The following is a 27898-nucleotide window of genomic DNA, read 5'->3' on the forward strand; positions in this document are numbered from 1 at the left end:
TGCTGGAGAAATCCACAGATCAAATAGTGATTTTATAAAGAAAGAGATAACCAATGGTTCAGGCTTGAGCCCTTCATCAAATATGGATAAAGTGTAGTCAGGTGACTGAGTCTTATTGAGCCTTGATGTGGGAGAGGTCTGAACTACCGCTCGGTCTATCTCTGCTTTTGATGCTACAAGATTTCATGCTGGGTTAAGTGCACATAATTGATGTTCGTAACACTATTTGTAATTTAATGTACAGAAAGAAATGCATGCCTCGTACCTAAAATGCTGTGCATTGTTCTGTTTGGACATTATCAAGATTCAAGATTCCCTTATTGTCATGTAACAGTACAAAACATGTAATATTACGTGAAATTGCCTTCTGCCTGCCATAAGGCAGATAAAGAGTCGCCATGAGCATTGCCCAGAGCCCCTTACAGTACGAGAGAAAGAGAAGCAAAAGAGTCACTGAGCATCTGTGGTTTGCCTCCAGCGCTTCCGTACCTTCTGCAGCCAAGCTCCAGATCCAAGCCACCAACATGATGAGGAAGCCTTCAGCACCCAAGGCCCTTTGGGAGCCCTTCTTACCTTGATGTAATTAACTGCAATACCCAAATGTGCTGGAGAAACTCAGCAGGTCACGCATGGGAAGTAAAGGGTAACCAACTTGTCGGGCCTTCGTCACATCAGAGCATTAACTAAAGCTTACAGTACTAATATCCCAGTCATTGTTGAGACCATGTAATGGTATATTATATATGTAATTAGTTACACATCTTGGTGAAAGGTTTCACTATTCTTCTTTATGAGGACATTCGTCATGCTCCATTTATGTCACAAGCAGATAAGTGCATCTAAATGTAATAAACCTTCGTTAATCTGCTACCTAGATGTTTGGAAACCACGCTCGATCTGCATCAGGCTTAGTGAGACGCTGTTTCCATGCTCCTTCTATCAATCCAGGGCCCTGGGTCCCACACTACTTTTAACTATCCAGGGCACTAGATCCCACACTCCTTTTATTTATCCAGGACCCGGTGTCCCACATCATCCAGAGCCCTGGATACCACGCTCCTTTTAACATTTTCAGGGCCCTGGGTCCCGTCTTCACTTCCACACTCCTTTTAAGAATCCAGGGTCCTGGGTCCCATGCTCTTAACAATCCAGGGCCCTGGGTTCCATGCTCCTTTTAACAATCAGGGGCCTTGGGTCCCACGCTCCTTTTAACAATGCAGGGCCCTGGGCCCCATGCTCCTTTTAACAATGCAGGGCCCTGGGCCCCATGTTACTTTTATGCGCTGGCACCACTGTTTCCTGTTCTCCATGTAACATATCTAGAACTCATTCCTCATACTCCTTGTTTCAGTTTCCCACACTCCAACAGAGCTGACCTGAATTAGTGCATAGAAATCTGCAGCACGCTACAGTCCATTCAGCCACAGTGTCGTGCTGCCCAAACAATCTAGTCTTAACAACTACCTAGAGTTTCCTTCTACATTACCCTCTATTTTTCTCATCTCCATGTATTGATCTAAGAATTTTTCGGATCAGATTTCGGATTTATTTTAAGAGTACATATACGACATCACATACAACCCTGAGATTCTTATTCAAATTTAAATTTAGACATACCACACTGTAATAGGCCATTTCAACCCAAGTGCCTGTGCAGCCCAATTACACCCAAATGACCTATAACCCGGTACATTTTTCTGGAATAGCATGCTAACCATGTCGCCTGTGTGATGTGTAATTATCTGCTATTGAAAAATCAGGCAAGTGACATTCACATGCAATGGCTTTACTATCCACTCTGACAACTTTTTGCCATGCCGTGCTTGCCTGCCTGGTTGTGGGGAGCACTGGATTCCAACATCACCCTTCCCAAAACAGCTTGGAGTTTGATGACAGGCAAGTGCTGCAAGAGTGCGTGAAGTGAAGACAGATGAAGATGGATCTGGGAGAATCCACAGATCAGTGTGTCCAATCAATGTAGAGCAACAAAGAAGTGCTCAAAGTTAGTAAAACCACAGAAGCGTTGGAGGAACACGGCAGGTCTTGCAGCATCCATAGGAGGTAAAGGTGTATAACCAACATTTCAGGACTGATCCCCTCTTCAAGGTATGAGCAAAAAGCAGGTAAGTAGGAGCGTGGATCTCCCAGTGGCCACCCATTTCAATTCCCCGCTCCATGTCTGTCAGACTGAGACCATTTACAAATTGGAGGAACCACACCTCATCTTCCATCTGAGCACCTTCCAACCATGTAGCATTAACATCAACCTCTGGTTTCTATTAGACACCCCTCTCGTGGCCCCCCCCCCCCCGTCTTTCCCTATGTTTCCTTTCCTCTAACTGTCTCTTCCCTTTTCCCTCTGCTCTGTTCCACAGAACCAAAAACAACCCCTCCCTAGTCAATTCTCAACTTCCTCTCTCCTGTCTTCCAATGAACACCTTTTGCCTGTTGGTCTGTACTCCTCCCACACCGTTTCTTTTAATTCAGGCGCCTGCCTGCTTTTTACTCACACCTTGAAGGGTTCAGGCCCAAAATATCACTTAAAAATCTTTACCTCCTATGGGCTCTGCGAGACCTTCTGAGTTCCCTTAAGTTTCTGTGTTTTTACTATAATCACAGCTTCTGCAAACTTATGAGTTTCACGTGAGTGCTTATAGTTGGTGAGTTTCACCTTGGACGAAGGAAGTGGTCACTGTCTGATTTTCCTGTTTGCAAGGATGAGAATAGCCAGCTGAAGCAGATGATCTAAGTGAGATTTGAGAGATGAAGTTTCTTTGTGGGCATCAACTTGGAACATGGTCAATGAAATAATGTTAAAAGTTGTTCCCTCCAAAGGAATTTACTGTGCTCTAAATAACTGACAAAGGGTTTGTATCCTTCAGCACAGTGCTTGGACGGGCCTGAAATGAGAAGTGAAATGGGGGAGCAGCGCAGGTTGCGCAATGCTGTTACAATGCCAGCGACGCGGGTTCAAATCCGGCAGTGTCTGTAAGGAACTTGTACGTTCTCCCCATGTCTGCGTGGAGTTTCCTCCAGGTGCTCCTGTTTCCTCCCACCCTTCAAAACATATGGGAGTTACAGGTTAATTGTGGTATTTGGGCGGCATGGGCCTGTGGGCCAGAAGGGCTTGTATCCAAGCTGTATATCAAAATTAGATTTTTTTTAAATTATACATAATGCGGCTGACAACTTTCAGTCCAGAGCAGATCTCCTGCAAGTTGGCACTCTCAGTAGCAGGAAATTCACCATTAATTGTAAAGCAAACAGCTTCGGTGGGGGATATCTGGATAAAAAGAGAAAATGCTGGAATTTTCCAGAATATGAAGTAAATTCTTTTCATTCGGAATGAACACAGAAGCTTTAGGTGATAAAAGGAAGACATCGCCCATGTTACGTGGCCAGAATTTGACTCATGTTAAAATACAAGATGGGGGAGCTGGGTGCAATTGTAAGATTTTAAAGACATCAGAATTAGAATTTATTGTCATGAACATGTCACAAAATTTGTTTTGTGGCAGTATTATAGGTGCAAACATTTATATAAAAACCACATTACAAAATAAATAAAAAGAGTGCAAGAAAAAGTCAAGTCAAGGCAGTGCCTGTGGTTCATTGATTATTCAGGAATCTGATGGCAGCGGGGAAGAAGCTGTCCTTGTGCCCACTGAGTGCTCATCTTCGGGCTCCTGATGGTAGCAGAGTGAAGAAGGCATGGCCTGGGTGGTGGGGGTCCTTGAGGAGAGAGGCTAAGACATTGCTATGAAAGACATTTAGGCAGGTATGTGGATGGGGAAGGTTTAGTGGGATAAGGGCTGAACACTGGTAAATGCAATGAGCTTGGGGAGTTGTTTGGCATGGAGTGGTTTCCATCAGACCATAAAACAGGAGAAGCAATAGGTCATTCGGCCCATTGAGTCTGCCCCACCATCAATCATGAACTGATCCATTTTCCCTCAGCCCCACTACCTGGCCTTCTCCCCATAAACTTTGATTTCCTGGCTAATCAGGAATCTATCAATCTCTGTCTTAAATACACCAATGACTTGGCCTCCACAACCAGCTGCTACAACAAACAAATTACAGCGTTCCGTGGCTCTAAACTTTATAATTAAATATCAGCATCAGAACATGTCATGAGATCTGTTGTCTTACAGCAGCATCACAGGGGCAAAAATTGCTATAAATTACAATTTTTAAAAAATAGTGCCAGAAAAAGAGAAAAAAAGTGAGACTGTCTGTGGTTCATTATCTGTTCAGAAATCTGATGGCGAAGGGGAAGAAGCTGTGTCTGTAATGTTGAGTGCTTGTCTTCAGGCTCCTGTACCTCCTTCCTGATGGTAGCAGTGTGAAGAGGGCCTGGCCTGGGTGGGGAGGGTCCTTGAGGACAGGGGGTGATTTCTTGAAACCACCTCTTGTAGATGTTCTTAATGGAGTGGAGACTGACGCCCGTGATGGCAACTGGCCGAGTTCACAACTCTCTGTAGTCTTTTCCTGTCCTGACAGTGATGCAACCAGTCAGAACGCCCTCTCCAGTACAACCTGTAGACATTTTCAAAAGTCTTTGGTGGAATATCAAATCTCCTGAAACTCCTCATGAAGTATGGCAGCTGGCAAGCCTTCTTTGTGATGACATTGACATGGAGAAACCAGGATTGAGAGAGGAGTCACGTGATGGAGTAGTGGCCGGACGGTGAACTCCAGCCCTCTCCAGAAAAGTCGGAAAAAACAAAGGAAAACACAAAGGCACAAAAATAAAAATTAAAGAAAAGTGAGTATAAAGGTGGAAAGAAGAGGCAAGTAACCTTGAATATGTGATTACAGATACAATGATAATCAAAAGATTTATAACAAATATGTATATTAAACTGCAGCTCCCCACCATGACTACCAGCCCCCCCACATCTCCATCGGGCACACAAAACTCAAAACGGTCAACCAGTTTACCTATCTCGGCTGCACCATTTCATCAGATGCAAGGATCGACAATGAGATAGACAACAGACTCGCCAAGGCAAATAGCGCCTTTGGAAGACTACACAAAAGAGTCTGGAAAAACAACCAACTGAAAAACCTCACAAAGATAAGCGTATACAGAGCCGTTGTCATACCCACACTCCTGTTCGGCTCCGAATCATGGGTCCTCTACCGGCACCACCTACGGCTCCTAGAACGCTTCCACCAGCGTTGTCTCCGCTCCATCCTCAACATCCATTGGAGCGCTCACACCCCTAACGTCGAGGTACTCGAGATGGCAGAGGTCGACAGCATCAAGTCCACGCTGCTGAAGATCCAGCTGCGCTGGATGGGTCACGTCTCCAGAATGGAGGACCATCGCCTTCCCAAGATCGTATTATATGGCGAGCTCTCCACTGGCCACCGTGACAGAGGTGCACCAAAGAAAAGGTACAAGGACTGCCTAAAGAAATCTCTTGGTGCCTGCCACATTGACCAGTGGGCTGATAACGCCTCAAACCGTGCATCTTGGCGCCTCACAGTTTGGCGGGCAGCAGCCTCCTTTGAAGAAGACCGCAGAGCCCACCTCACTGACAAAAGGCAAAGGAGGAAAAACCCAACACCCAACCCCAACCAACCAATTTTCCCTTGCAACCGCTGCAATCGTGTCTGCCTGTCCCGCATCGGACTGGTCAGCCACAAACGAGCCTGCAGCTGACGTGGACTTTTTTACCCCCTCCATAAATCTTCGTCCGCGAAGCCAAGCCAAAGAAGAAGATATTAAACTGCAAGAAAAGGAGAATGAGGAAACAAATGGTAAAACTAAACAAAAATGGAACAAGATTTAAATATAAAGATAAAAAAGGAAACATGGGAGAAATTATGTTCTGGAACGATGAGAAATACAATAAATACGAGGCTACGTATGATACAATATAACTGGATACACAGACTATACATTACACCTCAAAAGTTAAATAAATGGGACCCAACAGTATCTGATAGATGTTTTCGATGTAAAAAATAAATGGGAACAACAATTCATGCAATCTGGACATGTGAGAAAGTAGAAAAATTTTGGGAAGATCTCAATCAGATATTAAATAAAATAACAGAAAACAATATACCAAAGAATCCAGAGATCTTTCTCCTAAGTAACATAAAAAACAAAGAATTTGGAATTGATTTGGAGGATGCACAAAAAAGATTTGTTAAGATAGCTCTAGCCATAGCAAAAAAATGTATTATGTCAACCTGGAAATTGGAAGATGATTTGAAAATACAACAATGGTATATAGAAATGTATTCCATTAGAAAAAATAACATATAGTTTAAGAAATAATATTGAAATATTCGAACAAATATGGGAGCCTTACATTAAATACAATAGCGAAAACCTACCGGGGACAATCATTACCTAAGTTGATGGAAGGAGATGGAAAGAAAAGAATGGACTCAGTAGAATTTCTGGTGTATTTTTGTTGAGTGACAACATTGTCTGACTAGTTTAATGTATCCTAGATTGTATACCTTAAATGGATGGGAGGGGGGGGTGGGGGGGTGGGTTGGGAGGAGGGAGGTGGGGGGGAGAAAATGTCACTGTAAATGTGTGAAAAAGAAAAAGTGTGTATCATGGCTAATGTGATTTATGGTGTGAAAAATAAAAAAAATTTTTAAAAAAAGAGAGACCAGGATAGATCTTCAGAGAATGATGACACCCAGGAATTTGAAGTTTCCTACTCTCTCCACTGCTGACCCCTCGATGGAGACTGGTTTGTGTTCTCCTGGTTTCCCCTTCCTGAAGTCCACAATCAATTCCTGAGTGCAAGGTGGTTGCTGTGATACCACTCAACCAGCTGATCGATTTCACTCCTGTACGCCACCTCATTGCCATCTGGGATTCTGCCGATGACCGTGGAGTCATTGGCAAATTTGTAGACGGCATTTAAATTGTGCATGGCCACACAGTCATGGATGTAGACCAAGTAGAGCAGTGGGCTAAGCATGCAATTTTGAGGCGCGTCTGTGTGTTGATTTTCAGTGAGGAGAAGACGTTGTTACCGATTCATACTGGCTGTGGTCTTCCAATGAGGAAGTCAAGGATCCAATTGCAGAGAGGCGTGAAGAGGTCCAAATTTTGAAGCTTAATTAGTACTGGGGGGGATGATTTGTGTTGAAAGTTGAGCAGTGATTGATGAAAAGTAGTCTGATTTATATGTCGCTTTTGTCTAGGTGATCCAGGTCTTAGTGGATGGGGAATTTTTAGTGGGACAAGGGCTGAATGCTGGCAAATGAGATAAGCTTGGGGAAACTATTTGTTCGACATGGAGTTGTCTCCATCAGACCATGAAACTTAGAAACAGAGATAGGCCATTCAGCCCCACTGTGTAATCATCACCAGTCACCCTCTCAGTCCCATGCCTGCCCTTCTTCCCATAACCTTTGCTGCTCTGATTAATCAAGAACCTCCAGCTTAAATACACCCAGTGATTTGGCCTCCACAACCGACTTGTGGCAATAAACAAATTACATCATTCCATGCTGTAAAATTCTATGGCTCTAAAATTTATAACTAAATATAGGAATCAGAATTTATTGTCAGGAAGGTGTCACAGAATTAATTGTTTTACAGAAGTATTGCAAGTGCAAAAATTGCTTTACATAACAATTTTTAAAAAAAATTAGTGCAAAGGAAGAGAAAAAATGAGGTGGTGTCTGCAGTTCATTGACTGTTCAGAAATCTGATGGTAGAGGGGAAGAAGCTGTGTCTGTAACTTTGGTGCTCGTCTTCAGGCTCTTGTACCTCGTTCCCGATAGTAGCAGTGAGAATAGGGCCTGGCCTGGGTGGGGAGAGTTCTTGAGGATAGCGCCTGCTTTCTTGAGTCACCGCCTCTTGTGAATGTCCATAATGAAGTGGAGACTGGTGCCCATGATGGCACTGGCTGAATTTACCATCCTCTGTAGCCTTTTTCTGTCCTGTGCATTGGCCCCTCCACTCCAGACAGTGATGCAACCGGATAGAATGCTCTCCACTTAAAAATTTGCAAGTCTTTAATGACATTTTAAAAATATCTCCACAAACTCATCATGAATTATAACCACTAGTGAGCCTTCTTCATTGACATGATGGCTCCAGGATGCGCCATCAATATGTTGACACCCAGGAATTTGAAGTTCTTAACCCTTTCCACTGCTGACCACTCAATGAGAGCTGGTCTGTGTTCTCCTGATTTCCCCTTCCTGAAGTCCACAATCAGTTCCTTAATTTTGCTAATGTTGATTGTGTGGTTGTTGTTGTGACACCACTCAACCACCTGATCTATCTCACTCCTGTACGCCTCCTCATTTCCGTCTGTGATTCTGCCGATGACCATGGTGTCATGGGTAAATTTATAGATGGCATTTGAATTGTGCATGGCCACACAGGCATGGGTGAAGAGAGAATAAGAGCAGTGGGCTAAGCCCACGTCCTTGAGGCGCACCTGTCAGTGAGGAGGAAATGTTTCCGATCCGCACAGACTGGCCTTCCGAAGTCAAGGATCCAGTTGCGGGGGGAGGTGCAGAGGCCCAGGTTTGGAAGTTTGCTGACCAGCACTGAGGGGATGATGGTGTTGAAAGCCGAGCTGTAATCGATGAAAAGCAGCCTGACTAATGATTTGCTATAGTCTAGGTGATCCAGCACTGAGTGGAGAGCCAGTGAGATTGCATCTGCTGTGGAGCGATTATGGCGGTAGGTGATTGGCAGTGGGTCCAGGTCTTTACTTCCCCATTGAACACTTAGAAAATGCCATTGATTGTGATGAGTAGTTTATACTAGTTATGGGTTAATTGTTCATTGGCCGGATGATGCATTTGAATTGAACTCAGCCTGAGATACCGAGAATGGTCATTTTGACGAGTCTTGCTGTAAAAGAGAAAACAACAACTACAAATCTGTTGTTATTCATATCTGTCACCTCCAATGAGCCAAAGAAAAATTTTACCCAAGTGTTCTCTTATTACATAATCTGTCTTGCAGCATAATTTTCAAGAATCAGAATCAGGTTTATTGTCATGAACGTGCAAGACAAAATTTGTTGTTTTATGGCAGCATCACAGGTGCAAAAATTGCGATACATTGCATGGCGTATTTAAAAATATAAATTAATTAGTGCAAGATGAGAGAAAAAAGCGAGGTTATGTCTGTGGTTCGTTGTCCGTTCAGAAATCTGATGGCAGAGGGGAAAAAGCAGTATCTGTACCATTGGGTGTTCCTGTACCTCCTTCCTGATGGTAGCAGTGAGAAGAGGGCATGGCCTGGGCCTGGGGGGGGGGGGGGGGGGGGGAGGAGGGGAGAATTTGCAATCAACTGAAGGATGTGCTGCTCCCGAGCACATTGTCCAATGGAAGCATCTGCATCTGGAGTGAAGCTGTGAATCCTCCATTTAAACTGACTATTACATTGAACAGAGAAATCTACATCGCAGTGCAGGCCCTTCGGCCCACAGTGCTGAGCCAACCCAATAACCTTCTCTAACAAGAGCCTAGAATTTTTCTACTGCATAAGCCTCCATTTTTTTCAATTACATGCACCAGTCCCATTGTCTCTTGAAAAGATCCTGTTTTACATCTCTATCTCCCTCTGTTGTTTGCACACCACATCCTGGCTACTGTTTGAGCCCTGGACACAATTCCCATGAGGATCTTTTTACCCTTACAGTTTCTTAATTCTCCCCACAAGGATTCTATATCTTCTGCTCCAAAGTCTCCTCTCTCTAAAGTTTGAATTCCATCTTTAACAAGCAGAACCACTTCACCCCTCTACCTACCTTCTGTCCTTCTGATATAAGTGACAAACAAGGAACCCAGCACCAATCTTCGAGGCACAACAAGGGATGTGTAGAAACAGCTTGATTTCACATCAGAGCAGGGATGTGATGTTGAGGCTTTTTAAGGCACTGGTGAGACCTCACAGAGCATAGTGAGCAGATTTGGGCACCTCATTTAAGAAGGGATGTGCTGATGTTAGGGTTCAAAGGACATTCACAATAATGATTCCGGGAATGAAAGGGTTATCCTATGAGGATCGTTTGACAGCTCTTGGCCTGTCCTTGTTGGAATTTAGGAGAATGAAGTGGGTCCTCACTGAAACATTTCAAATGTTGAAAGGTGTGGACAGAGTAGATGTAGAAAGGTTATTTCTCACGGTGGGAAAGTCGAGGACAAGAGGGCTCAAGTCAGGATTGAACGACGTCTGCTTAAAACTCAGATGCGGAGGAATTTCTCTAGCCAGTGGGTGGCAAATCTGTGGAATTTGATGCCACACATAAATATAGGGAACAAGTCATGGTGTGTATTTAAGTACAGATTGATGTTCTTGATTAGCCAGAGCATCAAAGGAGCAGTGGGTCTGAGTGGGAAAGAGGATTAGCTCATGATTAAATGGTGCAGTAGACCCGATGGGCTGATAGCCTATTTCTGCTTGTATGTCTTATGGTCTCATGTCAAACCCACTCTGTACATCAGTGTGTGGTGAGTGCTAAAGCAGAATCCACAGCTCCCGTCCCAACACAATCACTTTAATTGTCAGGGAACATGAAATGCCTGCATACTCTGTAAAATAGGAATGCCTTTTAATGTACATGCTTAAATGCAGCAAGGACGAGACCCGTGAAAGGGGAGACAAGTGACGAAGATGAGGAGACCGAATATTTTGATGCCATGGAAAGTGCCACAGAATTCATCACAGTGACGACGGACCCACCAGAGCACAGGTCAGTGGACCGACAGAATCAGAGTGGGTAGAGTGGGTTCGTTCCAATCCAGTGGTCGGTGGTCTGACTGAATATGAGTAGGTACAATGGGTTTGTTCCAATCCAGCCATCAGTTGTCTGACTGAATCAGATTGGGTACAGAGGGTTCGTTCAAATCCAACGGTCAGTGGTTCGAATGAATCAGAGTGCGTAAAGTGGGTTCATTCCAATCCAGTGGTCAGTGGTCCGACTTAATCAGAATGGGTACAGTGGGTTCATTCTAATCCAGCGGTCAGTGGTCCGACTGAATCAGAATGGGTACAGTGGGTTCATTCTAATCCAGCGGTCAGTGGTCCGACTGAATCAGTGTGGGAACAGTGGACTCTTTCCAATCCAGCTGTCAGTGGTCTGACTGAATCAGAGTGGGTAAAGAGTGTTCGTTGCAATCTAGCGGACTGTGGTCTGACTGAATCAGAGTGGGTACACTCACTTCATTCCAATCCAGCGGTCAGTGGTCTGACTGAATCAGAGTGGGTACAGTGGGTTCATTCCAATCCAGCGGTGTGTTCTCCGAATGAATCAGAGTGGGTACAGTGGGTTCGTTCCAATCCAGCTGTCAGTGGTCTGACTGAATCAGAGTGGGTACAATGAGTTCATTCCAATCCAGCGGTGTGTTCTCTGACTGAATCAGGGTGGGTACAGTGGGTTCGTTCCAATCCAGCTGTCAGTGGTATGACTGAATCAAAGTGGGTACAATTGTTTCGTTCCAATCCAGCGGCCAGTGTTCAGACAGAATCAGGCTGGGTCGAGTGGGTTTGTCCCCAATCCAGCGGTCAGTGGTCCGACTAAATCAGAGTGGGTACAGTGGGTTCGTTCCAATCCAGCGATAAGTAGTCCGACTGAACCAGAAGGGGTACAGTGGGTTTGTTCCAAACCAACGGTCAGTGGTCTGATTGAATCAGAGTGGGTACAGTGGGTTCATTCCAATCCAGCGATCAGTTGTCCGACTGAATCAGAGTGGGTACAGTGGGTTCGTTCCAATCCAGCCGTCAGTGGTCTTGCTGAATCAGAGTGGGTACAGTGGGTTCGTTCCAATCCAGCTGTCAGTGGACTGACTGAATCAGAGTGCGTACAATGAGTTCATTCCAGTCCAGTTGTGTGTTCTCTGACTGAATCAGGGTGGGTACAGTGGGTTCGTTCCAATCCAGCAGTCAGTGGTATGACTGAATCAAAGTGGGTACAATTGTTTCGTTCCAATCCAGCGGCCAGTGTTCAGACAGAATCAGGCTGGGTTGAGTGGGTTTGTCCCCAATCCAGCGGTCAGTGGTCCGACTAAATCAGAGTGGGTACAGTGTGTTCGTTCCAATCCAGCGATAAGTAGTCCGACTGAACCAGAAGTGGTACAGTGGGTTTGTTCCAAACCAACGGTCAGTGGTCTGATTGAATCAGAGTGGGTACAGTGGGTTCATTCCAATCCAGCGATCAGTTGTCCGACTGAATCAGAAGGGGTACAGTGGGTTCATTCCAATCCAGCGGTCAGTGGACCGACTGAATAAGAGTGGGTACAATAGGGTCATTCCAATCCAGGCATCAGTGGTCCGACTGAATCAGAGTGGGTACAGTGGGTTTATTCCAATCCAGCGGTCAGTGGACTGACTGAATCAGAGTGGAACAGTGGGTTCGTTCCAATCCAGCGGTCAGTGGTCCCACTACCTCAGAGTGGGTACAGTGGGTTGGTTCCAATCCAGCGGCCAGTGGTCCAACTGAATCAGAGTGGGTACAGTGGCTTCGTTGCAATCCAGCGGTCAGTGATCTGACTGAATCAGTGTGGGTACAGTGGTTTCATTCCAATCCAGTGGCCATTGTTAAGACGGAATCAGTTTGGGTACAGTGGGTTCGTTCCAATCCAGCGTAGTCCAACTGAATCGGAAGGGGTGCAGTGGGTTCGTTCCAATCCAGCGGTCAGTGGTCCGACTGAATCAGAGTGGGTACAGTGGGTTCATTCCAATCCAGCGGTCAGTGGTCCGACTGAATCAGAGTGGGTACAGTGGGTTCGTTCCTATCCAGTGGCAAGTTGTCCCAGTGAATCAGAGTGGGTACAATAGGGTCATTCCAATCCAGGCATCAGTGGTCCAACTGAATCAGAGTGGATACAGTGGGTTTATTCCAATACAGCGGTCAGTGGACTGACTGAATCAGAGTGGAACAGTGGGTTTGTTCCAATGCAGCGGTCAGTGGTCCCTCTGAATCAGAGTGGGTACATTCGTTTTGTTCCAATCCAGTGGTCAGGGGTCCGACTGAATCAGGGTGAGTACAGTGGGTTCATTCCTATCCAGCGGTCAGTGGTCCAACTGAATCAGAGTGGGCAGAGTGGGTTGGTTCCAATCCAGCGGTCAGTGGTCCGACTGAATCAGAGTGAGTACAGTGGGTTCGTTCCAATCCAGCGATCAGTAGTCCAACTGAATCAGTAGGGGTACAGTGGGTTCATTCCAAACAAACGGTCAGTGGTCTGACTGAATCAGAGTGGGTACAGTGGGTTCATTCCAATCCAGCGGTCAGTGGACTGACTGAATCAGAGTGGAACAGTGGTTTCGTTCCAATCCAGCGGTCAGTGGTCCCACTACCTCACAGTGGGTACAGTGGGTTGGTTCCAATCCAGCGGCCAGTGGTCCAACTGAATCAGAGTGGGTACAGTGGCTTCGTTGCAATCCAGCGGTCAGTGGTCTGACTGAATCAGAGTGGGTACAGTGGTTTCATTCCAATCCAGTGGCCATTGTTAAGATGGAATCAGATTGGGTACAGTGGCTTCGTTGCAATCCAGCGGTCAGTGGTCTGACTGAATCAGAGTGGGTACAGTGGGTTCGTTCCACTCCAGTAGTCAATGGTCCGAATGAATCAGAGTGGGTACAGAGGATTCGTTCAAATCCAGCCGTCAGTGGTCTGACTGAATCAAATTTGGTACAGTGGGTTCGTACCAATCCAGCGGCCATTGTTAAGACGGAATCAGATTGGATACAGTGCCTTTGTTCCAATCTAGCAGCCAGTGGGCAGACAGAATCAGAGTGGGTACAGTGCGTTCGTTCCAATCCAGCGGTCAGTTGCCCGACACAATCAGAGTGGGTACATTCGTTTTGTTCTACTCCAGTGGTCAGGGGTCCGACTGAATCAGGGTGAGTACAGTGGGTTCATTCCTATCCAGCGGTCAGTGGTCCGACTGAATCAGAGTGGGTACAGTGGGTTCATTCCAATCCAGCGATCAGTAGTCCGACTGAATCAGAAGGAGTACAGTGGGTTCGTTCCAAACCAACGGTCAGTGGTCTGACTGAATCAGAGTAGGTACAGTGGGTTCATTCCAATCCAGCGGTCAGTGGTCCGACTGAATCAGAGTGGGTACAGTGGGTTCGTTCCAATCCAGCGGCAAGTGGTCCCAGTGAATCAGAGTGGGTACAATAGGGTCATTCCAATCCAGGCATCAGTGGTCCGACTGACTCAGAGTGGGTACATTCGTTTTGTTCCAATCCAGTGGTCAGGGGTCCGACTGAATCAGGGTGAGTACAGTGGGTTCCTTCCAGTCCTGAGGTAAGTGGACCTACTGAATCAGAGTGGGTACAGAGATTTTGTTCCAACCCAGCGGTCAGTGGTCCGAATGAATCAGAGTGGGTACAGTGGGTACGTTCCAATCCAGCGGTGAATGGTCTGACTGAATATGAGGAGGTGCAATGGATTCGTTCCAATCCTGCCATCAGTAGTCTGACTGAATCTGAGTGGGTACAATGGGTTAGTTCCAATCTAGCCATCAGTTGTCTGACAGAATCAGATTGGGTACAGAAGGTTCATTCCAATCCAGCAGTCAGTTGTCCAACTGAATTAGAGTGGGTACAGTGGGTTCGTTCCAATCCAGCTGTCAGTGATCGAACTGAATCAGAGTGGGTAGAGTGGTTTCATTCCAAACCAGCTGTCAGTGGCCTGACTGAATCAGAGTGCGTACATTGGGTTCATTCCAAGCCAACGGTCTGTGGTTCGACTGAATCAGAATGGGTACAGTGGGTTAATACCAATCCAGTTCTCAGTGGTCCGACTGAATCAGAGTGGAACAGTGGGTTCGTTCCAATCCAGCGGTCAGTGGTCCCACTACCTCAGAGTGGGTACAGTGGGTTGGTTCCAATCCAGCGGCCAGTGGTCCAACTGAATCAGAGTGGGTACAGTGGCTTCGTTGCAATCCAGCGGTCAGTGGTCTGACTGAATCAGAGTGGGTACAGTGGTTTCATTCCAATCTAGTGGCCATTGTTAAGATGGAATCAGATTGGGTACAGTGGGTTCGTTCCAATCCAGCGGCCAGTTGTCCAACTGAATCAGAGTGGGTACAGTGGCTTCGTTGCAATCCAGCGGTCAGTGGTCCGACTGAATCAGAGTGGGTACAGTGGGTTCGTTCCACTCCATTAGTCAATGGTCCGAATGAATCAGAGTGGGTACAGATGATTCGTTCAAATCCAGCCGTCAGTGGTCTGACTGAATCAGATTTGGTACAGTGGGTTCGTACCAATCCAGCGGCCATTGTTAAGACGGAATCAGATTGGATACAGTGCCTTTGTTCCAATCTAGCGGGCAGTGGGCAGACAGAATCAGAGTGGGTACAGTGCGTTCTTTCCAATCCAGCGGTCAGTTGCCCGACTGAATCAGAGTGGGAACATTCGTTTTGTTCTAATCCAGTGGTCAGGGGTCCGACTGAATCAGGGTGAGTACAGTGGGTTCGTTCCAATCCAGTGGTCGGTGGTTCGACTGAATCAGAGTGGGTACAATGGGTTCATTCCAATCCAGGCATCAGTGGTCCGACTGAATCAGAGTGGGTACAGTGGGTTTATTTCAATCCAGCGGTCAGTGGACTGACTGAATCAGAGTGGAACAGTGGGTTCGTTCCAATCCAGCGGTCAGTGGACCCGCTACTTCAGAGTGGGTACAGTGGGTTGGTTCCAATCCAGCGGACAGTGGTCCAACTGAATCAGAGTGGGTACAGTGGGTTCGTTCCAATCCAGCAGCCAGTGGACCGACTGAATCAGAGTGGGTACAGTGGGTTCGTTCAAATCCAGCGGTCAGTGGTCCGACTGAATCAGAGTGGGTACAGTGGTTTCATTCCAATCCAGTGGCCATTGTTAAGACGGAATCAGATTGGGTACAGTGGGTTTGTTCCAATCCAGCAGCCAGTGGTCAGACAGAATCAGGCTGGGTAGAGTGGGTATGTCCCCATCCAGCGGTCAGCAGTCCGGCTGATTCAGAGTGGGGACAGTGGGTTCATTCCAATACAGCGGCCATTGTTAAAAATGAATCAGATTGGATACAGTGCCGTTGTTCCAATCTAGCGGCCAGTTGTCAGACAGAATCGGAGTGGGTACAGTGCGTTTGTTCCAATCAAGCGGTCAGTTGTCCGACTGAATCAGAGTGGGTACATTCGTTTTGTTCCAATCCAGTGGTCAGGGGTCTGACTGAATCAGAGTGAGTACAGTGGGTTCATTCCTATCCAGCGGTCACTGGTCCTACTGAATCAGAGTGGGCAGAGTGGGTTGGTTCCAATCCAGCCGTCAGTGGTCCCACTGAATCAGAGTAAGTACAGAGGGTTCGTTCAAATCCAGCCGTCAGTGGTCTGACTGAATCAGAATTGGTACAGTGGGTTCGTTCCAATCCAGCGGCCATTGTTAAGACGGAATCAGATTGGATTCAGTGCCTTTGTTCCAATCTAGCGGCCAGTGGTCTGACAGTATCGGAGTGGGTACAGTGCGTTTGTTCCAATCCAGCGGTCAGTTGTCCGACTGAATCAGAGTGGGTACATTCGTTTTGTTCCAATCCAGTGGTCAGGGGTCCGACTGAATCAGGGTGAGTACAGTGGGTTCGTTTCTATCCAACGGTCAGTGGTCCTACTGAATCAGACTGTGTTCTGCGGGTTCGTCCCAATCCAGTCGTCAGTGGTCCAACTGAATCAGAGTGGGTACAGTGGGTTCCTTTAAGTCCTGAGGTATGTGGACCGACTGAATCAGAGTGGGTACAGAGATTTTGTTCCAATCCAGTGGTCAGTGGTCTGACTGAATACGAGTAGGTACAATGGGTTCGTTCCAATCCTGCCATCAGTTGTCTGACTGAATCAGTGTAGGTACAGTGAGTTCATTCCAATCCAGCGGTCAGTGGTCCGACTGAATCTTAGTGTGTACAATGGGTTCTTTCCCATCCAGCCTTCAGTTGTCTGACTGAATCAGATTGGGTACAGTGAGTTCATTCAAATCCAGCGGTCAGTGGTCCGACTGAACTTGAGTGGGTACAATGGGTTAGTTCCAATCTAGCCATCAGTGGTCCGACTGAATCAGAGTGGGTACAGTGGGTTCGTTCCAATCCGACGGTGAATGGTTCGACTGAATCAGAGTGGGTATAGAAGGTTCATTCCAATCCAGCCATCAGTTGTCTGACTGAATCAGATTGGGTACAGTGAGTTCATTCAAATCCAGCGATGTGTTCTCCGACTGAATCAGAGTGGGTACAGTGGGTTCGTTCCAATCCAGTCGTCACTGGTCCGACTGTTTCAGAATGGATACAGTGAGTTCGTTCCAATCCCGTGGTCAGTGGTCCGACTGAATCAGAGTGGGTACAATGGTTTCGTTTCAATCCAGCGGCCAGTGGCCAGACAGAATCAGGCTGGATAGAGTGAGTTTGTCCCCAATCCAGCGGTCAGTGGTCCGACTAAATCAGAGTGGGTACAGAGGGTTTGTTCCAATCCAGCGATCAGTAGTCCGACTGAATCAGAAGGGGTACAGTGGGTTCAATCCAAACCAACTGTCAGTGGTCTGACTGAATCAGAGTGGGTACAGTGCGTTCGTTCCAATCCAGCGGTCAGTTGTCCGACTGAATCAGAGTGGGTACATTTGTTTTGTTCCAATCCAGTTGTCAGGGATCCGACAGAATCAGGGTGAGTACAGTGGGTTCATTCCTATCCAGCGGTCAGTGGTCCAACTGAATCAGAGTGGGCAGAGTGGGTTGGTTCCAATCCAGCGGTCAGTGGTCCGACTGAATCAGAGTGGGTACAGTGGGTTCGTTCCAATCCAGCGATCAGTAGTCCACCTGAATCGGAAGGGGTACAGTGGGTTCGTTCCAAACCAACGGTCAGTGGTCTGACTGAATCAGAGTGGGTACAGTGGGTTCATTCCAATCCAGCGGTCAGTGGTCCGACTGAATCAGAGTGGGTACACTGGGTTCGTTCCAATCCAGTGGCAAGTGGTCCCAGTGAATCAGAGTGGGTACAATAGGGTCATTCCAATCCAGGCATCAGTGGTCCAACTGAATCAGAGTGGATACAGTGGGTTTATTCCAATCCAGCGGTCAGTGGACTGACTGAATCAGAGTGGAACAGTGGGTTCGTTCCAATCCAGCGGTCAGTGGTCCCACTACCTCAGAGTGGGTACAGTGGGTTGGTTCCAATCCAGTGGCCAGTGGTCCAACTGAATCAGAGTGGGTACAGTGGCTTCGTCGCAATCCAGCGGTCAGTGGTCTGACTGAATCAGAGTGGGTACAGTGGTTTCATTCCAATCCAGTGGCCATTGTTAAGACGGAATCAGATTGGGTACAGTGGGTTCGTTCCAATCCAGCGGCCAGTGGTCAGACAGAATCAGGCTGGGTAGAGTGGGTTTGTCCCCAATCCAGCGGTCAGTAGTCCGGCTGAATTAGAGTGGGTACAGTGGGTTTGTTCCAATCCAGCGGTCAGTGATCGAACTGAATCAGTGTGGGTATAGTGGTTTCATTCCAAACCTGCTGTCAATGGCCTGACTGAATCAGAGTGCGTACAGTGGGTTCATTCCAATCCAGCGGTCAGTGGTCCGACAGAATCAGTGTGGGTACAGTGGGTTTTTTCCAATCCAGCTGTCAGTGGTCTGACTGAATCAGAGTGTGTACAGAGTGTTCGTTGCAATCTAGCGGTCTGTGGTCCGACTGAATCAGAGTGGGTAGAGTGGGTTCATTCCAATCCAGCGGTGTGTTCTCTGACTGAATCAGAGTGGGTACAATGGGTTCGTTCCTATCCAGTGGTCAGTGGTCCTACTGAATCAGAGTGGGCACAGTGGGTTCGCTCCAATCCAGTCGTCAGTGGTCCAACTGAATCAGAGTGGGTACAGAGATTTTGTTCCAATCCAGCAGTCAGTGGTCTGAATGAATCAGAGTGGGTACAGACATTTTGTTCCAATCCAGCGGTCAGTGGTCTGACTGAATATGTGTAGGTACAATGGGTTCGATCCAATCCAGCCATCAGTTGTCTGACTGAATCAGATTGGGTACAGTGAGTTCATTCAAATCCATCAGTTAGTGGTCTGACTGGATCAGGGTGAGTACAGTGGGTTCGTTCCTATCCAGCGGTCAGTGGTCCTACTGAATCAGAGTGGGCACAGTGGGTTCGTTCCAATCCAGTCATCAGTGGTCCAACTGAATCAGAGTGGGCACAGTGGGTTCGTTCCAATCCAGTGGTCAGTGGTCCAACTGAATCAGAGTGGCTACAGTGGGTTCCTTCCAATCTAGAGGTAAGTGGACCGAATGAACCAGAGTGGGTACAGAGATTTTGTTCCAATCCAGCGGTCAGTGGTCTGAATGAATCAGAGTGGGTACAGTGGGTACGTTCCAATCCAGCGGTCAGTGGTCTGACTGAATATGAGTAGGTACAATGGGTTTGTTCCAATCCAGCCATCAGTTGTCTGACTGAATCAGATTGGGTACAGAGGGTTCGTTCAAATCCAACGGTCAGTGGTTCGAATGAATCAGAGTGCGTAAAGTGGGTTCATTCCAATCCAGTGGTCAGTGGTCCGACTTAATCAGAATGGGTACAGTGGGTTCATTCTAATCCAGCGGTCAGTGGTCCGACTGAATCAGTGTGGGAACAGTGGACTCTTTCCAATCCAGCTGTCAGTGGTCTGACTGAATCAGAGTGGGTAAAGAGTGTTCGTTGCAATCTAGCGGTCTGTGGTCTGACTGAATCAGAGTGGGTACACTCACTTCATTCCAATCCAGCGGTCAGTGGTCTGACTGAATCAGAGTGGGTACAGTGGGTTCATTCCAATCCTGCGGTGTGTTCTCCGAATGAATCAGAGTGGGTACAGTGGGTTCGTTCCAATCCAGCTGTCAGTGGTCTGACTGAATCAGAGTGGGTACAATGAGTTCATTCCAATCCAGCGGTGTGTTCTCTGACTGAATCAGGGTGGGTACAGTGGGTTCGTTCCAATCCAGCTGTCAGTGGTATGACTGAATCAAAGTGGGTACAATTGTTTCGTTACAATCCAGCGGCCAGTGTTCAGACAGAATCAGGCTGTGTCGAGTGGGTTTGTCCCCAATCCAGCGGTCAGTGGTCCGATTAAATCAGAGTGGGTACAGTGGGTTCGTTCCAATCCAGCGATAAGTAGTCCGACTGAACCAGAAGGGGTACAGTGGGTTTGTTCCAAACCAACGGTCAGTGGTCTGATTGAATCAGAGTGGGTTCAGTGGGTTCATTCCAATCCAGCGATCAGTTGTCCGACTGAATCAGAGTGGGTACAGTGGGTTCGTTCCAATCCAGCCGTCAGTGGTCTTGCTGAATCAGAGTGGGTACAGAGGGTTCATTCCAATCCAGCGGTCAGTGGACCGACTGAATCAGAGTGGGTACAATAGGGTCATTCCAATCCAGGCATCAGTGGTCTGACTGAATCAGAGTGGGTACAGTGGGTTTATTCTAATCCAGCGGTCAGTGGACTGACTGAATCAGAGTGGAACAGTGGGTTCGTTCCAATCCAGCGGTCAGTGGTCCCACTACCTCAGAGTGGGTACAGTGGGTTGGTTCCAATCCAGCGGCCAGTGGTCCAACTGAATCAGAGTGGGTACAGTGGCTTCTTTGCAATCCAGCGGTCAGTGATCTGACTGAATTAGAGTGGGTACAGTGGTTTCATTCCAATCCAGTGGCCATTGTTAAGACGGAATCAGATTGGGTACAGTGGGTTCGTTCCAATCCAGCGGTCAGTGGTCCGACTGAATCAGAGTGGGTACAGTGGGTTCGTTCCAATCCAGCGTAGTCCAACTGAATCAGAGTGGGTACAGTGGGTTCGTTCCAATCCAGCTGTCAGTGGTCTGACTGAATCAGAGTGGGTACAATGAGTTCATTCCAATCCAGCGGTGTGTTCTCTGACTGAATCAGGGTGGGTACAGTGGGTTCGTTCCAATCCAGCTGTCAGTGGTATGACTGAATCAAAGTGGGTACAATTGTTTTGTTCCAATCCAGCGGCCAGTGTTCAGACAGAATCAGGCTGGGTCGAGTGGGTTTGTCCCCAATCCAGCGGTCAGTGGTCCGACTAAATCAGAGTGGGTACAGTGGGTTCGTTCCAATCCAGCGATAAGTAGTCCGACTGAACCAGAAGGGGTACAGTGGGTTTGTTCCAAACCAACGGTCAGTGGTCTGATTGAATCAGAGTGGGTACAGTGGGTTCATTCCAATCCAGCGATCAGTTGTCCGACTTAATCAGAGTGGGTACAGTGGGTTCGTTCCAATCCAGCCGTCAGTGGTCTTGCTGAATCAGAGTGGGTACAGTGGGTTCGTTCCAATCCAGCTGTCAGTGGACTGACTGAATCAGAGTGCGTACAATGAGTTCATTCCAGTCCAGTTGTGTGTTCTCTGACTGAATCAGGGTGGGTACAGTGGGTTCGTTCCAATCCAGCAGTCAGTGGTATGACTGAATCAAAGTGGGTACAATTGTTTCGTTCCAATCCAGCGGCCAGTGTTCAGACAGAATCAGGCTGGGTTGAGTGGGTTTGTCCCCAATCCAGCGGTCAGTGGTCCGACTAAATCAGAGTGGGTACAGTGTGTTCGTTCCAATCCAGCGATAAGTAGTCCGACTGAACCAGAAGGGGTACAGTGGGTTTGTTCCAAACCAACGGTCAGTGGTCTGATTGAATCAGAGTGGGTACAGTGGGTTCATTCCAATCCAGCGATCAGTTGTCCGACTGAATCAGAAGGGGTACAGTGGGTTCATTCCAATCCAGCGGTCAGTGGACCGACTGAATAAGAGTGGGTACAATAGGGTCATTCCAATCCAGGCATCAGTGGTCCGACTGAATCAGAGTGGGTACAGTGGGTTTATTCCAATCCAGCGGTCAGTGGACTGACTGAATCAGAGTGGAACAGTGGGTTCGTTCCAATCCAGCGGTCAGTGGTCCCACTACCTCAGAGTGGGTACAGTGGGTTGGTTCCAATCCAGCGGCCAGTGGTCCAACTGAATCAGAGTGGGTACAGTGGCTTCGTTGCAATCCAGCGGTCAGTGATCTGACTGAATCAGTGTGGGTACAGTGGTTTCATTCCAATCCAGTGGCCATTGTTAAGACGGAATCAGTTTGGGTACAGTGGGTTCGTTCCAATCCAGCGTAGTCCAACTGAATCGGAAGGGGTGCAGTGGGTTCGTTCCAATCCAGCGGTCAGTGGTCCGACTGAATCAGAGTGGGTACAGTGGGTTCATTCCAATCCAGCGGTCAGTGGTCCGACTGAATCAGAGTGGGTACAGTGGGTTCGTTCCTATCCAGTGGCAAGTTGTCCCAGTGAATCAGAGTGGGTACAATAGGGTCATTCCAATCCAGGCATCAGTGGTCCAACTGAATCAGAGTGGATACAGTGGGTTTATTCCAATACAGCGGTCAGTGGACTGACTGAATCAGAGTGGAACAGTGGGTTTGTTCCAATGCAGCGGTCAGTGGTCCCTCTGAATCAGAGTGGGTACATTCGTTTTGTTCCAATCCAGTGGTCAGGGGTCCGACTGAATCAGGGTGAGTACAGTGGGTTCATTCCTATCCAGCGGTCAGTGGTCCAACTGAATCAGAGTGGGCAGAGTGGGTTGGTTCCAATCCAGCGGTCAGTGGTCCGACTGAATCAGAGTGAGTACAGTGGGTTCGTTCCAATCCAGCGATCAGTAGTCCAACTGAATCAGTAGGGGTACAGTGGGTTCATTCCAAACAAACGGTCAGTGGTCTGACTGAATCAGAGTGGGTACAGTGGGTTCATTCCAATCCAGCGGTCAGTGGACTGACTGAATCAGAGTGGAACAGTGGTTTCGTTCCAATCCAGCGGTCAGTGGTCCCACTACCTCACAGTGGGTACAGTGGGTTGGTTCCAATCCAGCGGCCAGTGGTCCAACTGAATCAGAGTGGGTACAGTGGCTTCGTTGCAATCCAGCGGTCAGTGGTCTGACTGAATCAGAGTGGGTACAGTGGTTTCATTCCAATCCAGTGGCCATTGTTAAGATGGAATCAGATTGGGTACAGTGGCTTCGTTGCAATCCAGCGGTCAGTGGTCTGACTGAATCAGAGTGGGTACAGTGGGTTCGTTCCACTCCAGTAGTCAATGGTCCGAATGAATCAGAGTGGGTACAGAGGATTCGTTCAAATCCAGCCGTCAGTGGTCTGACTGAATCAAATTTGGTACAGTGGGTTCGTACCAATCCAGCGGCCATTGTTAAGACGGAATCAGATTGGATACAGTGCCTTTGTTCCAATCTAGCAGCCAGTGGGCAGACAGAATCAGAGTGGGTACAGTGCGTTCGTTCCAATCCAGCGGTCAGTTGCCCGACACAATCAGAGTGGGTACATTCGTTTTGTTCTACTCCAGTGGTCAGGGGTCCGACTGAATCAGGGTGAGTACAGTGGGTTCATTCCTATCCAGCGGTCAGTGGTCCGACTGAATCAGAGTGGGTACAGTGGGTTCATTCCAATCCAGCGATCAGTAGTCCGACTGAATCAGAAGGAGTACAGTGGGTTCGTTCCAAACCAACGGTCAGTGGTCTGACTGAATCAGAGTAGGTACAGTGGGTTCATTCCAATCCAGCGGTCAGTGGTCCGACTGAATCAGAGTGGGTACAGTGGGTTCGTTCCAATCCAGCGGCAAGTGGTCCCAGTGAATCAGAGTGGGTACAATAGGGTCATTCCAATCCAGGCATCAGTGGTCCGACTGACTCAGAGTGGGTACATTCGTTTTGTTCCAATCCAGTGGTCAGGGGTCCGACTGAATCAGGGTGAGTACAGTGGGTTCCTTCCAGTCCTGAGGTAAGTGGACCTACTGAATCAGAGTGGGTACAGAGATTTTGTTCCAACCCAGCGGTCAGTGGTCCGAATGAATCAGAGTGGGTACAGTGGGTACGTTCCAATCCAGCGGTGAATGGTCTGACTGAATATGAGGAGGTGCAATGGATTCGTTCCAATCCTGCCATCAGTAGTCTGACTGAATCTGAGTGGGTACAATGGGTTAGTTCCAATCTAGCCATCAGTTGTCTGACAGAATCAGATTGGGTACAGAAGGTTCATTCCAATCCAGCAGTCAGTTGTCCAACTGAATTAGAGTGGGTACAGTGGGTTCGTTCCAATCCAGCTGTCAGTGATCGAACTGAATCAGAGTGGGTAGAGTGGTTTCATTCCAAACCAGCTGTCAGTGGCCTGACTGAATCAGAGTGCGTACATTGGGTTCATTCCAAGCCAACGGTCTGTGGTTCGACTGAATCAGAATGGGTACAGTGGGTTAATACCAATCCAGTTCTCAGTGGTCCGACTGAATCAGAGTGGAACAGTGGGTTCGTTCCAATCCAGCGGTCAGTGGTCCCACTACCTCAGAGTGGGTACAGTGGGTTGGTTCCAATCCAGCGGCCAGTGGTCCAACTGAATCAGAGTGGGTACAGTGGCTTCGTTGCAATCCAGCGGTCAGTGGTCTGACTGAATCAGAGTGGGTACAGTGGTTTCATTCCAATCTAGTGGCCATTGTTAAGATGGAATCAGATTGGGTACAGTGGGTTCGTTCCAATCCAGCGGCCAGTTGTCCAACTGAATCAGAGTGGGTACAGTGGCTTCGTTGCAATCCAGCGGTCAGTGGTCCGACTGAATCAGAGTGGGTACAGTGGGTTCGTTCCACTCCATTAGTCAATGGTCCGAATGAATCAGAGTGGGTACAGATGATTCGTTCAAATCCAGCCGTCAGTGGTCTGACTGAATCAGATTTGGTACAGTGGGTTCGTACCAATCCAGCGGCCATTGTTAAGACGGAATCAGATTGGATACAGTGCCTTTGTTCCAATCTAGCGGGCAGTGGGCAGACAGAATCAGAGTGGGTACAGTGCGTTCTTTCCAATCCAGCGGTCAGTTGCCCGACTGAATCAGAGTGGGAACATTCGTTTTGTTCTAATCCAGTGGTCAGGGGTCCGACTGAATCAGGGTGAGTACAGTGGGTTCGTTCCAATCCAGTGGTCGGTGGTTCGACTGAATCAGAGTGGGTACAATGGGTTCATTCCAATCCAGGCATCAGTGGTCCGACTGAATCAGAGTGGGTACAGTGGGTTTATTTCAATCCAGCGGTCAGTGGACTGACTGAATCAGAGTGGAACAGTGGGTTCGTTCCAATCCAGCGGTCAGTGGACCCGCTACTTCAGAGTGGGTACAGTGGGTTGGTTCCAATCCAGCGGACAGTGGTCCAACTGAATCAGAGTGGGTACAGTGGGTTCGTTCCAATCCAGCAGCCAGTGGACCGACTGAATCAGAGTGGGTACAGTGGGTTCGTTCAAATCCAGCGGTCAGTGGTCCGACTGAATCAGAGTGGGTACAGTGGTTTCATTCCAATCCAGTGGCCATTGTTAAGACGGAATCAGATTGGGTACAGTGGGTTTGTTCCAATCCAGCAGCCAGTGGTCAGACAGAATCAGGCTGGGTAGAGTGGGTATGTCCCCATCCAGCGGTCAGCAGTCCGGCTGATTCAGAGTGGGGACAGTGGGTTCATTCCAATACAGCGGCCATTGTTAAAAATGAATCAGATTGGATACAGTGCCGTTGTTCCAATCTAGCGGCCAGTTGTCAGACAGAATCGGAGTGGGTACAGTGCGTTTGTTCCAATCAAGCGGTCAGTTGTCCGACTGAATCAGAGTGGGTACATTCGTTTTGTTCCAATCCAGTGGTCAGGGGTCTGACTGAATCAGAGTGAGTACAGTGGGTTCATTCCTATCCAGCGGTCACTGGTCCTACTGAATCAGAGTGGGCAGAGTGGGTTGGTTCCAATCCAGCCGTCAGTGGTCCCACTGAATCAGAGTAAGTACAGAGGGTTCGTTCAAATCCAGCCGTCAGTGGTCTGACTGAATCAGAATTGGTACAGTGGGTTCGTTCCAATCCAGCGGCCATTGTTAAGACGGAATCAGATTGGATTCAGTGCCTTTGTTCCAATCTAGCGGCCAGTGGTCTGACAGTATCGGAGTGGGTACAGTGCGTTTGTTCCAATCCAGCGGTCAGTTGTCCGACTGAATCAGAGTGGGTACATTCGTTTTGTTCCAATCCAGTGGTCAGGGGTCCGACTGAATCAGGGTGAGTACAGTGGGTTCGTTTCTATCCAACGGTCAGTGGTCCTACTGAATCAGAGTGGGTACAGAGATTTTGTTCCAATCCAGTGGTCAGTGGTCTGACTGAATACGAGTAGGTACAATGGGTTCGTTCCAATCCTGCCATCAGTTGTCTGACTGAATCAGTGTAGGTACAGTGAGTTCATTCCAATCCAGCGGTCAGTGGTCCGACTGAATCTTAGTGTGTACAATGGGTTCTTTCCCATCCAGCCTTCAGTTGTCTGACTGAATCAGATTGGGTACAGTGAGTTCATTCAAATCCAGCGGTCAGTGGTCCGACTGAACTTGAGTGGGTACAATGGGTTAGTTCCAATCTAGCCATCAGTGGTCCGACTGAATCAGAGTGGGTACAGTGGGTTCGTTCCAATCCGACGGTGAATGGTTCGACTGAATCAGAGTGGGTATAGAAGGTTCATTCCAATCCAGCCATCAGTTGTCTGACTGAATCAGATTGGGTACAGTGAGTTCATTCAAATCCAGCGATGTGTTCTCCGACTGAATCAGAGTGGGTACAGTGGGTTCGTTCCAATCCAGTCGTCACTGGTCCGACTGTTTCAGAATGGATACAGTGAGTTCGTTCCAATCCCGTGGTCAGTGGTCCGACTGAATCAGAGTGGGTACAATGGTTTCGTTTCAATCCAGCGGCCAGTGGCCAGACAGAATCAGGCTGGATAGAGTGAGTTTGTCCCCAATCCAGCGGTCAGTGGTCCGACTAAATCAGAGTGGGTACAGAGGGTTTGTTCCAATCCAGCGATCAGTAGTCCGACTGAATCAGAAGGGGTACAGTGGGTTCAATCCAAACCAACTGTCAGTGGTCTGACTGAATCAGAGTGGGTACAGTGCGTTCGTTCCAATCCAGCGGTCAGTTGTCCGACTGAATCAGAGTGGGTACATTTGTTTTGTTCCAATCCAGTTGTCAGGGATCCGACAGAATCAGGGTGAGTACAGTGGGTTCATTCCTATCCAGCGGTCAGTGGTCCAACTGAATCAGAGTGGGCAGAGTGGGTTGGTTCCAATCCAGCGGTCAGTGGTCCGACTGAATCAGAGTGGGTACAGTGGGTTCGTTCCAATCCAGCGATCAGTAGTCCACCTGAATCGGAAGGGGTACAGTGGGTTCGTTCCAAACCAACGGTCAGTGGTCTGACTGAATCAGAGTGGGTACAGTGGGTTCATTCCAATCCAGCGGTCAGTGGTCCGACTGAATCAGAGTGGGTACACTGGGTTCGTTCCAATCCAGTGGCAAGTGGTCCCAGTGAATCAGAGTGGGTACAATAGGGTCATTCCAATCCAGGCATCAGTGGTCCAACTGAATCAGAGTGGATACAGTGGGTTTATTCCAATCCAGCGGTCAGTGGACTGACTGAATCAGAGTGGAACAGTGGGTTCGTTCCAATCCAGCGGTCAGTGGTCCCACTACCTCAGAGTGGGTACAGTGGGTTGGTTCCAATCCAGCGGCCAGTGGTCCAACTGAATCAGAGTGGGTACAGTGGCTTCGTCGCAATCCAGCGGTCAGTGGTCTGACTGAATCAGAGTGGGTACAGTGGTTTCATTCCAATCCAGTGGCCATTGTTAAGACGGAATCAGATTGGGTACAGTGGGTTCGTTCCAATCCAGCGGCCAGTGGTCAGACAGAATCAGGCTGGGTAGAGTGGGTTTGTCCCCAATCCAGCGGTCAGTAGTCCGGCTGAATTAGAGTGGGTACAGTGGGTTTGTTCCAATCCAGCGGTCAGTGATCGAACTGAATCAGTGTGGGTATAGTGGTTTCATTCCAAACCTGCTGTCAATGGCCTGACTGAATCAGAGTGCGTACAGTGGGTT

The 27898-nt window shown here is 48.1% G+C and overlaps 1 protein-coding gene across 2 annotated transcripts in view; it reads left to right on the forward strand.

Annotated features, from left to right (window-relative positions):
* The window catches only part of LOC138761394 (oxysterol-binding protein 2-like), a 514880-nt gene that overhangs the window by 283716 nt on the left and 203266 nt on the right, over nucleotides 1-27898 (forward strand). For both annotated transcript variants that reach the window (XM_069933419.1, XM_069933420.1), the window contains one exon: nucleotides 10589-10706. In XM_069933419.1, coding sequence (XP_069789520.1) covers nucleotides 10589-10706 — 118 coding nt within the window. The remainder of the gene's footprint in view (nucleotides 1-10588; nucleotides 10707-27898) is intronic.

This window comes from Narcine bancroftii, chromosome 4, assembly GCF_036971445.1.
Source record: "Narcine bancroftii isolate sNarBan1 chromosome 4, sNarBan1.hap1, whole genome shotgun sequence".
NCBI classification, from domain to species: Eukaryota; Metazoa; Chordata; class Chondrichthyes; order Torpediniformes; family Narcinidae; genus Narcine; species Narcine bancroftii.